General features: G+C 37.8%; 1 protein-coding gene across 1 annotated transcript in view; it reads right to left on the reverse strand.

Annotated features, from left to right (window-relative positions):
- The window catches only part of DYNC1I2 (dynein cytoplasmic 1 intermediate chain 2), a 47,293-nt gene that overhangs the window by 17,410 nt on the left and 16,925 nt on the right, over positions 1-12,958 (reverse strand). The window contains exon 5 of the mRNA XM_075001078.1: positions 10,112-10,227. Within this exon, the coding sequence (XP_074857179.1) occupies positions 10,112-10,227 (116 nt within the window). The remainder of the gene's footprint in view (positions 1-10,111; positions 10,228-12,958) is intronic.

Consider the following 12,958-nt stretch of genomic DNA (forward strand, 5'->3'; position numbering starts at 1 on the left):
CAGCTAATAAAAACTGCACAGGCACATGAAGAGTGGAAATGAGACTGTATGTCACATCAATTTATCAATGAATATTCATTACAATATTCTAAGTGGTTAAGTCCATGTTTTTTGCTGACAAGAGATCTAAGGTTATAAACAAAGCAGTAAAGAGTGCATAAAAGTAGCAGTTACTTTTAAAGTGACAAATCTCTTGTCGATGAATGTTAAAACCAGATTTAATGAACCACTGACTTTTTACTTTCAGTTAACATCAAAATTGTGATGTATTTTGGCAAGATGGAAAGAAAAGCAGTGGTGTAAATTAGTCTGCACCTAGCAATAACACTATAGAGTTAAGTTCCAGTTGTCTGAGTAATCTGTTGCTGCAGAGTAGGTTAATCAAAGTTAAATCATCTGTGAAATGGGTGGCTTTTGTTAAGCTGCAGTTGTCTTCATATTAAGTTTTCCATCTGTAGTTCATTGTATATTTAGGGCATGCAGTGGGCACTACATGCATATATAAAACTAAGCTACTTCTTTAAAGAGTACTGCTGGACTCTAGCAAACAGAGGTCCGAGATGATGAATTGTTAAATACAGTGAAAACCTGAGTTAAAAGAATCAGTCTTAACCAAGTAAAATTTTCATCAGACAAGATTTCTTTTAAACCAATAATGAAGTTAAAGGCACCAATGACAGATTACAAATCCTCAGTATGCAGCTATGCATCATCATCATCATCCTCCGTGGGCTCAGCGCCCGTTGGTGTCTGATGCCTCTCTCACTTTTGCGTTCCATCATTCCCTGTCCAGTGCAGAGTGGCTTAGTGTGTATAGACTAGCTCTGCACCAATCTACTATATCATCTATCCATTCTCTGTGGGGTCTGCCTCTCCTATTCAAACTGTCCATTATGTCAAATACAAGGGTCTTGATTCTTCATTCATCGTTTATTCTGCAAATATACCCAAATAGTTGTAGCCTCCATTTTATAACCTTCTGCAGCAGGTTCTCTTTGAGCAATAGTGTTTTTCATCATCATTATCAATAACTGTGGGCTCAGTGCATGTTGGTGTCTGATGCCTCTCTTCCCATTTCCTTCCATAATAGCGTTTTTAGTTAACAGAAATAATTTGATATAATTTGCATATATGCATTTCACTGTACAGGGAATGCAAATACAGCAAATTTATAATCAAATTGTAAATTAAGAGGTTCCCGGCTTTTATGCACATTTCACCTCAGAAAGTGACCCATCTATGCAACAAGCTACTTTCCCCATTTACTTTTTGAACGCAGGGCAAGTTTTTACTTTATGTTAACATCAAACTTGTTATGTATTCTGGAAAGATAGAATGAAAGGCAATGCTGTAAATTCGCTTGTAACTAGAAACCAATACTAGAATATGAAGTGCCAGTTGTCTAGCTATACCAAAAGGACAGGAGATATGTGATATTGATTTAATCAGACTGCAACTTAATTATGAGCTGTCTGGGGCTACCTAGTAGATAATAGTATACAGTGCTGCTAGCACACTCTTTATTCTGTAATTATTTGTGGAACTTCCATTAGCTCCTGCTCTTTTTCCATCCAAGTCCCTCCAGCAAATCCATTGCCAGGACCTTGCCATCCACCATCCCCAGGAAGATAGGCTATAAGAAAGAAGGGCTGGCTCCTTGTCATTACAACCAAAGGTCCTCCAAACCCCACACCATTCTGTTCCTCTAACCAGCACCTCCCTTTTAAGTTCTTTACCAGACTTTTTCTGGTCACTGGATGCCTTCCCCCTGGAGTACCTGCTGTGGACATCTGCCCCAAGCTCAACTAATAAGTTGTGACATATGGCCTACCACACCTTTCGTTTTCACCATAGTAGGTCTGCCTTGACACATGCTGCGGGGAAGGCAAAAAAAAAAAAAAAAAGAAACCCTACACCCCAACAAAGCCAATATTCCTTCCCACTTCCCCTGAAAAGGAGTAACTAGTACAATGCCCACAGCAAGTTCAAACCCATCTCACACCTCAAGAGGAGGCAGGGTGGCTGCTGTTCTGCATCCTGCTTGGAGAAAGCAGTTTCCCAAGCTAAGGCTTGTACCCAGGAAGCCTTCTGCTTTTACATTTCAAGAGCAAAGATTATCTTACCACAGATCTTAGTCCATATCCGGTACTTTTCAGCACATTGGGCTACCACATTTCACCACCCCCTTTTTTGCAGCAGTTTCTAACATTGCTTCCCTCATCCTGCCTGCTGCAAAGCATCATTACCTTCTTCTGGCAGTCCTGGCCCCCACTGTTTTGAGTGTAGGGCAGTCACTGAGTAATTTGAAAGAAAGATGTTACAAGAAAGGTGATGATGGAGTACAGTAGAACCTCAGAACTGCAAACACCTTGGGAGTGGAGGTTGTTGTAACTTGGAATAAAATATTGTTCTCAAAAGTTTGTCTGTACAGTTTTGAAACCTTGCTATACAGAAGCAAAATACTGCTTTTAACCATCTTAATTTAAATGAAACCATCTCCTTATCTTGTCAAAACTTTCTCTTTTTAAACTTTTTATTTTTTTTTAATAGTTTACATCTAACAGTAGAATACTGAAATTCCCCGCCTCCTTTTTTTTTTTTTAAACCTCTATGCTGCTGACTGTGCACTTCTAGTTTTAAATGAGGTGATGCTTGACTGGTCCATTTGTAATTCGAGGTTCTACTGTACTTAGTATTTGTTTCATGCCAGTTACATGGGGTCCAGGTACAGACACACAAAATTTAAACATTTAACAACAAACAAGCCACATCTCATCTTCCAGCTAACAAAAAAAAAAATAAAATCAATATTTCTCAAACCCTGATCCATTAATATTTCCATGACAAAGGTGCAATGGGGCATTTAAAACAAGAGGTGGTCCGACTACCCCAGAAAGCTTCCACTGTTAACGAGCCAGTCTTCCAGGAGAAATCCCTTGGATGCCTATTCGGGTTACACAAGAATCATAACAAGCCTCTGTCATGTGTTCCTGGTATTAAAATTCTTTTATGTGAAAACTTGCTGACATCAGAAAAATTGATGGGTAGCAGGTAAGAGGACAGCCCTAAACTATAAAATGACCTGGAGAGATTAGCACCATGCCGTGACAACTATGGGCAACACGAGAAGATTTACTACAAAATAAATGAATAAATGTAATGCTCTACATAATGGAATGGCAACAATAAAACAAAATTAGGAGAGAATGTTACTAAGACAGCATATTTATTGCACTGGAACAAATTTATTTTTATCTCATCTCTTTTATGTCAGTCTAATACTACTGTAGGTAATCAATATAGTTGCTGCTGAGGTGTGGGATTAGCACTGGGCGATTGCCCATAAAAGGAAAAAATCTGTCTAAAGAAACAGTCCACAAACATGAAAGAAAATGTGGATCACTGAAATAGCCTAATGTGCTTTTTAACTGTCTTTTACAAAAAAAAAAAAAAGATACTTTAATCCTGGCTTTATGATGCAAGTCAAAAGAAATCTTTTTATTTTTTGGCCACCACGGGAAGACCACCCTAGAGCCAAAGATTCAGATTTGGCAAACAACAAGAGCATTAAGGCCGTCTGCTGATGTCTGGGTGCCTATCCCCAGTGGTTATCTATTATTTATACTACCATAGCACTAAGGACTCCAGCCATGGATCAGGCATCATGTTTTATTAGGTATGTTCTCCCTACGTTAGGTATGGTAGCTATGTTAGGTGCTATGTTCTCTTCTGTCTGTAACCAGATACATTTGATTTTTGCTTATTACTTCTAGACTATACTCTCTACACAAAGACAGCAGATCCAACAGCCACCTCAGGCCCCAGGGTAAGTTCTCAGGCAGAAAGGTCGGCTCTCGGGCAGTAAACCCTTAGCATTGTCACCCCCCACCCCTTTCCCCTCCAAGCCCTCAGAGCAGTGTCGAACAGCGCTTCAGGAGCGATTCAAAGTGAGTCAAGGCTCTGGCTGCTGTAGCAGCAAGGAGATCCATGGCCCCTTTGACTCTCTAGGCCCTGGTGCAACGCCCACACTCCCTGTTCAGGCGGGCCTGCACAAAGATTATGAATACTTTATAGACCCACAAAATCTTCAAGTGATTGGGGTGACCTTAAGATTTAGTAAGCTTCTTTTATAGAACTGTTCTATATTCTGCTTACGCTTCAGCATTTCTTGAATTTACTCTACACAGCAACTTTCACACTTTGATCAACTTTCACAGTTTCAGTACTTAATGTTGAGAAACTAGACTTCAGCAACAGGAAAAGGACCCGTAACGGTAAGTGACCCACACTAAAGGTATGCAAATTCAACTTATGTACAAACAAGGCCCACTCACCAAAACACTGTAAAATACTGGCAACTAAAAAAAAAAAAAAATAGACACCACACTGTATATATAGAGCACAGACAAGTAGAGAGAGTAAGGCTGAATGGTAACTGTTTTGACCTTCACAACCTTTCCTTGTGAAGCACCTAGGCAAGAGCTGTGGGAGATGAGTAAAGCTTCCTATTACTACTTTTTTTTTTTTTTTTTGGGGGGGGGGTGAGGGGAGTGGGAAATATACCATGGCAAAGGGTTTAGGAGAAAGTAAAAACAAAAAACATTAAATGCAGTGCCAAAAACATTTAAAACTACGCTTTTTATGATTCCACAAACATTTTGTGGGGAAAAGAAAAAAAATGACCTCAAGTCTGGACCTAACTTTCTAATTTTGAACTGTAGATTTTTGAGGGCACTGCAAGAGAGTCTTATAAATGAATATTCAGTTGCAATATAACCTGTGAGGTGACTCTGCCATCACTATACAGTCAGATCTTCTCATACAAGACTGAGTATACGGATTATGGCAATTCCAATACAGCAGACCCCCAACATACACGCTTTTGACTTCTGCATCCCTTACATTAACATGAGTCAAAATAGTGAGTAGAGAGGAGCCAGGAAACTGACCAGCACAGCATCACTGGTTAGCTTCCTGGCTCCAGAGAGTGGTGGAGAGCTGGGAACCAGGAGGCCTCTTGGCTCTCAGCTCCCCTCCACTTGCAGAGCTGGGAAACTGACCAGCACTGTGCTGGTTAGTTTCCTGGTCCCTGGGAGTGGTGGGGGCTTGGGATCCAGGCAGTTGCCTGGCTCCCAGCTCCCTGCCAATCTTGGGGACCAGGAAACTGACCAGTACAGTAACTTGCATAAAATTTGAGTTAGACATAGTTGCCCAAGAACAAAACCTACATGTAGTTCGGGGGTCTACTGTACACAAATTCATCATTGTGGTTTCCTATAAACAGTATATCGATAGTTCTATGTAATAATCATGTTAAACTACTGTGGAACACAACAAGCTTCAAGTATGTTTCTTAGAGTCTTACCACTTAGGTTTATACAACAAGAACTATAATTCCATCACTAAATACTGCCTAGAAATTAAATATGTAATTGAATTGGTATACATGAACTAAAGGCACTGCATTTTCACAAATTAGGAGTACATATTTGCCTGTATCCTTAAATATTTTAGCCAGAAAATCACATGACCATAACATTCAACATTTCAAGATCTGAATTTTCTGTGGCAATTTCATTCTGTTGTATTATTTAGAGACCCCATACTGAAGAGGTGGGAATGTAATTCCCAGTTAATTTATTAAAGATATACAGTAAACACACAATTTTATGGACCCCGATTTAGCAGACTCTAGGCACAATGAACAATCCTGTTGTTTCTGAAGTCTGCTGGGGTCCGTAAAATCCTAGCCACACCCCCCCCCCCACCGACACCCCACAAATGTGAAGGGACTTATCACCACTGTGACCTGGAGGAACCACTGCCTCCTTCACCGGAGCCTCCACACATTCTTCTCGCCAGGGGTTGGGTGCGTAGGCAGGCACATCGCACTCGCATACACACCCCTCCTCAGTGAGAGGAGCCTGTGGCAGCTCCAGTGGCGCCTCCAGCCATGGTCCAAAAGCTACAGTCCTGCCGTGGGCTCTGGCTGTTCCAGATCCAGTGGCAGCGAGGCTTTTTTGGGGGGGAGTGGGAGGGGGTAGGCAGTAAACCCTCATTTAACAGGCTTTCAGGAATAACGGACACCCCCCTCCCCCATTAGTTCATTAAATCGAGACTTTTCCAGTATTTGGAAAGAGGTTACATAAGAAAAACACATTAGGCTTCAAAATGAATTTGTTACCTCCTTAAGTCACATGCCCAGCCACTTTTGAGAGATGCATATACACAATATCCCTAGATGTATAAATACAATTAAAGCACTGGTTCTCAAGTAAATGGGCTCTAAGGAACATTTAAATATGTCTGCCCCGATCCAGCCCAGCTTATCTGAACCCAGGGAGGGTTCTGGTAATCACCAGAGTTCACAGTCTCACTCCTGAACTAAAGCTCTTTAACTGCAGCATATCTGAAAGTAAAACTAACAAGAAGCATGCAATCCCAGGCAATTTCATTCACAGCAGGCATTGTAAGTAAAGCACTTCAGCACACAGCCCCTATCGCTAACTCTCCACCTTCCAGAGACTATATGAAAGAGGGGAGGAGGTGGGAGGAGCGTGCAAGAGACACTAAAAGGAAGAAAGAATGAGAACTTGGTAGCTCACTTGTTTTTTGACAGCGCTACATGGGTTATTACAGTACGTAGGTAAGACTGCCTAGTTAGATTAAAACAAAATGTCGTTTTTTTTTTTTCCTTGGGACTGTGGTCTACTCTCTGAGATTGTATTCCACTAGCCAGTAGCTGTCCAGAAATAATGAGAGAAGATAGGTGAGGTAATACCTTGTATTGGATCAACTTCTGTTGGTACAAAAGATGAGATTTCAAGCTGACATAGACCCAGGGAAGAACTCTGTATAAGCTTGAAGTTCATCACTCTCACCAACTGAAGTTGGGACAATACCAGACATCGTCTTGCCCACTTTGTGCTTCTAGTATCCCAGACCAGCACAGCTGTAACACTGCATGCCACAGCGGAAATAACAGAACAACCAAGAAACTCACATTCAATCTTTAGTTATTTCATTGGGATATGCTGTTTTCCAATAATATGGACTTTCCCAAAATTGTGTGGAAGGGACCCTTATGTAGAAGGTTTCCAATACAGAAGTTATTTCTGTCACCATACACCCATGAAAGAATACTGTCAATTATAACATGCTCTTGTCCACTGTTATATATAACAAAGTTAGTAGTACTGAAAGGTTACAGAAAAAGTCTTCCATTTGTTTACTTTGCATATAGTTTCCCATTTGTATGGAAAACATAGCAATAGGAAAGAAAAAAATGTTCGTAAAAATAGGAAAGCGTGATTATAAAACCACCAAAACATGCAGAGGAATTAAGGGGTAACTGTAGTACTTGAAACCATTTTCAAATCAGTTTTACATTCATTACATTTCTAGATAGCAATCGTCCATTAAAGTGTTTCAAGTTTAAATTTCTGAAAACCTGAATTGCCTTTTTCTAGACTATAGTAGAAAGCTGATAAATATAAACCAGATGCACTTGCAGTGCATGTTCCTCACACTGTCTCGTTCAGTCATCTGGATACACAAATGGATGGAAGGCACAGCATTAAGGGGCTATGCTACAAAGAACTTCCAAGGCAAAGAAGTGATTATTTTCAGGAGCGTTAATGAGAGTATAGAATTTGAGTGTCAGCCTTCTTTAACGCTCCAAAAATGTACTTTACAGGATTTAAGGTGGATTTTCATATTTTACTGTAAAAATCCAATATATCAATTTCCCCTTTTGTCATTTAAGTTAATTTAAAACACCCCTCCCCACCCAAATTTCTAAAATAAAATTGCACACGAATGACCCCATAATACTAAAACTTGTTGGAGTTTGGCTAACCAGAAAATGATGAATTCTAATCCAAGCGGCACAGCTTTGGAAGCAAGAGAAAAAAGAAAAATTCAGTCTATGACTCAGTTCCCGCATCTATAAAATATGGGCATTACTTACCACTCAAAACATCTTATTAGGATTATTCATAAAATAGGTGGACAAAGAATGCAATGCACAGGCTAAATCTGATCTGTTCATTGAGACTTCTACCCTTACACGACTTAGTTTCTGTACCCTCAAAAAAGTTAACTATGCACAATTTCTGCAATAAACGCCTCGATTCTTTAAGGAAAAATTGTTCTATCACTAAAAAAAATTGATACACCACCTAGGTGTGACCATACCAAAACAGTGAATTACATGTTGCCAGGACAGCAGAGGAGGGAGGATTTGAAATATGGACAGCAGACACCAAACCCAACACAATACACGTAGAATATGAATGAACAGCTTCATATATAGCTCTTGTTGCTACAAGCTCTCAGACAGAACTGGGAAGATCTCTTAAATAAAGTGGAAATCAGCTTTTTTAATGAATTGGTGAGTTCCTGAACAGCAATATGACTCCTCTGATGTCACTACTGATGTATCATTGCATGGGCTGTTCAGCTTCTATTTTGGCCAGTACTCCAAATTAAAACCACAAAACAAAAACGGAAAATACTACAGAAAAGCTTCTGAACTAGAAAGTATTTTTAAAACTCCTCACACATGGAAGTGTAGAAAACCTTCACAAGATAATCATTTTTGCCTATAAACTGTAGGTAAGATACTGAATATTTGATAAATATTTTTCATTCAAATGTTAGTGCGTATTTCAGTTTGCCACGTAAATAAAATAATTTGAAATCTCAAAACACTAGATCTATTTTTGTGGGGAAATAACTTAAATATAGAAACATACTCTTCCAGTCGAGTTTATCAACTAATAAAGTTCTGACACCTACTTTATTAGGTGTTTAGATAATATACTAATGGTGAAAAGGGGGAAAAAGAAGGAAGAATTCTCTTTCAAGACAGAGACAGCAGTGACTTGCTTTTTCCTCATTTCTCTTCTATGCAGGTTTGCTTCTAATACATGCAGCTTCACCATAATCCACTGTCAATGTTTAACAAGTGGTAATGTATTGATGCAAGCTAGAGTGCTATAAATTCAGCATCAATATTCAGACAACACACTTCTTAAATGAAGATTTCAGAACTAAATCCTGTAAAATAGAAGTTAGAATAAACATTGACCATAGCTTTTATCTACACTTCTTTAAGATGCCAGAAAATTGCACACAAACCCCAGCAAAACTAGAAGGACAAAACTGAAGTTCAAACTCTAGTCCCTCAATTTACATTCTCATTGTGAACTTGCTCAGAAATCAGGCTGGCAGTCACACTGAATAATTCAGTGTTTTTTTGATGTACATTAGATTTTAGGCAAAGATAAAATATTGTCATTGTGATTTAATTCCCAGGTTTCTAAAGACTAACAGCAAGTGAATTAACACAATTATTTTTTTTTAAATAAGCCTTTCCTGCAAAGTAACAGAGAGAAAGCCGTGCTAGTCTACATACTATCAAAACAAAAAGGCAGTCAAATAAATTATTTTGTTAGTCTTTAAAGTTCTACTTGACTGCTTTTATCTTTCTTGTAAAAACTTCAAGTTACACCTGAAAAGTTAAAAATTTGCAACTGTTCCCAGTTTGTGCCATAAACTAAAAGTCAAATACATGATTAGCATATGCAAGTCCTCTTCTTATCAATGATTTAAGGGAAGTCTATTTCATATACATAAAATTTAATTTCTAGGGGCAAAAAGTCTCTGAGAGTGGCACTTTTTTATCAAATGCTAGTGATGGCAGCATGCACAAGTGGCTTGAAAATAAATACACTTCAAATAAACTAATTTTGTTATCTTAGCATGCAAGGAATACAGTCTACATTGCTTAAACAGCAGTAAGTCTATTAATAAATGTAGGAAGCCTTCTAGAAAACTGTGCATATGAGAAAGGAAAATACCAGCACTTAATAGGATTACTTTAATTAATGACAACATGTGAATGACATTCTTTGAAAAGATGTTTACAGACATAACATACATTACCAATCATCCCACAGATCAGACACACTTGACCAAATCCAACTCTGAAGCACTATGAATTTTGTAAGATATGTCACATAGAAGCAACCTTTCTCTATTTGTCTTTCTAGATTAGTCTTGACATATTTCAATAACCAAAAAAAGTACATAGTATGTGAACACTCACCTTCTTTTGGTTGAGTTACAACTGGTGTTTGAGTCTCCTTTGTGTATGTAACAATTTCTCGAGGAGGAAAGTCAACTTGTGTAATTTTAGCCATCCCAAGTTTAATGGGCCCACGTCTAAAGAAAATGAACACAGACATTAGAACTGAAATTTTTAATACAATCACAACTAAGTTATAAAGTATCAGATTGCCTGCAGTGACATGCAAACCATCCTCTACCTCCAGAATCAAAAAACTCCCCAAAACCAAGCTTAAACCCAAAGACTGCTATAAGCGGAAAAATGTTGTGCATGTTCATATGATAAGATAATTTTATTTGTTAAAAGTTGAATGGAATAGAGACACAGCCTAGAAGGAAAAAAGGATTTCTGGATACCTGGATTTCTCAACTTTACACAAAGTGTTTTTCGAGGCTTGCTAAATCTTAGTGTAGAATAAGGCTCTTTTTCACTGGCTAACAGGTCTGTCTTACAAACCTAACTCACATGAGCAACATCATTGTTTTCCTGGCTCACATGAAAGATATGTGCAGGACTAGGGTTCCAAGATTACACAGCTTGCAAAACTGTTTATTTTGCAGTTAAGGACTGTTTCCTGGTCCATTTTACTATACTGGCCATTTCCTTTGCTCTCCTAAACCTACTATTTAGGACTAAGAATTGTAAATGTATTCCCAAACAGTAGTATAAATACTTTGAATGGAATACTGAAGAACTTAAAATAAAGATTTAGCAAGAAAAATTGAGAACAAGAGCTCATTTACAATACTGACATGAATAAAATGGGTTGACTCACAACACACACAAGTTTACACAATATATTACCAGTTAGATCATCACAGAATAATTTTTGCATAAAAACTCCTATTAAACCTCAGTATGTACATTAATTGCTATTCCAATAATCCAGCACTAAAAAGCAGTACTGTATGTGAAAAATCAAATCTTTCCATCATCTTCTCCCTCACCAAAAAAAAAAAAACTATAAAAAGCTACATAGGGTCAAGTCAAAATTCTAACAAACTGGGTCACTCTTATTTAATTTTTGGAAAGCAATCACATTTCTTTACCATGATGAGGTCTTAATGAGAAAGCTTTCAAGTTATAAGAGATGTCATGACACATTAGACACAAAACAGTTTCTAACTTTTCTTATGGCAGACATTTTCGTATATGTAAATGGGTACTTATTTCATTTCAATAAAATGACATTTTGTAGTTTGTCTTGCTCAGAAAAGGATGTAGATAAAAAATGTTAAGCGTGAGATATTGCTGGAAAATGTAACTTACAGTCACAGTTAGAATTAAGTTGCCCACTATAGACCCGTTGCACTAAACACAGGGACACAACATGAACTTTGATCACTTTCAGAACTTGTGTTTCCTTTTGAGTAATAAAGTTCATTTTCAGAAAACAAGGTCTCATATTAGGTAATATATAAATAATTGTATATTTATTTATAAATACACAAAAGAGGGAATATAAAAAGTCTATGAAATACCCCAGATCGGAATCAGAGTGGAGCTGAAGAACGGATGGATCAGTATCCCAATGCAGCGTCCTGAAACCGTATGTTGAACAACCATGCAGCATTAGCAAAAGAGGCCAGAGATTAGTGAAGCAGTATACACTATGAAATGTTACAGCTATTCTAAGTTCACAGTGTTTTCACTGATTAAAAGAAACAAAAAAGGTAACATAGTTAGTGGAAACTCAGTGAACACACAATGCTATAACACATGCAATAAGCGTACAATAATTAAACACAAAGATAATTCAGAACAATTAGAGATATTTAATTCTTTCATAAACGGGAAATTAAAACACAGCAGAACAGCTGACAAGATAAGCTAAATGAAAGCCAAATGAGTAAGAGTCCATTCGACACAGCTTAGGAACTGTTAAAATATAAATTTCATTTTAAAGCTATATAAATTTGGTTAGGAGATATGAAGTCAGGCTTGCTAATGTTCTGCATTTCACTCAAAGTATTAAATATGTGCAGGAAATTGTCATATTGGTCAAGGAAATGAGTCAACACACAACACTTTTTAGTAGAGAAACAAAGCGTATTTCCACTGGGATGCAGAACTGCTAGAGTTTCCAAGATGTGACACTGCTGTAATTATGGGTTAAGCACTGCCTTGGGCTTATATATGTCATCCGATTTAAAGCTAATTTAAGATACTCAGTGTCCTAAAAAAAAAAACCCAAAGGGCTTTATATTAATTAAATGTTTCAAAATGGTCAGTATGATAGGAATAAGAAGTGGAATGAATCTGATATAGGTCACTTATATGAAACAGGGCCTACTTTATATTTTAGTCTTGCCTGGTGGGTGTTAAGGGGAAGAAATCTACTTCATCTAATGTTGGTGTCTACTTCTAACTCTACCAGGCACAAAGCAGCAATTTCAAACAAGTATATGTGAAATATTACCAGCAAAACATTTGCTTTTAGTAATCCTGTGTATGCTACTATCCTCTGTAGAGAATTTTACTGTTATTTTATAACAGTAGTTGAAAGATAAAGAACATGAAATATGCTTGCATGCTAGGTCAATAAGGTTTTCCCATACAATTCCTTTAGGAAAACTAAAATTATTTTCAAATGTAATTGGAGAGTTCCTACAGAGCTGTAAAGTAGCTCCCAATAGCTTAATAACGTGTGGTGAAAACATTAAGGCTATGTCTCCACTAGCCCCAGAACTTCAAAAGGGGCATGATAATGAACCTAATCGAAAGATGCTAATGAGGCGTTGCCATGAATATGCAGCATCTCATTAGCATACTGGCAGCCACAGCACTTTGAAAGTGCCACTTTCAGTCTCACATGGCTCCTCTACA

The sequence above is a fragment of the Carettochelys insculpta genome, chromosome 8 (genome assembly GCF_033958435.1).
Source record: "Carettochelys insculpta isolate YL-2023 chromosome 8, ASM3395843v1, whole genome shotgun sequence".
Taxonomy (NCBI): domain Eukaryota; kingdom Metazoa; phylum Chordata; order Testudines; family Carettochelyidae; genus Carettochelys; species Carettochelys insculpta.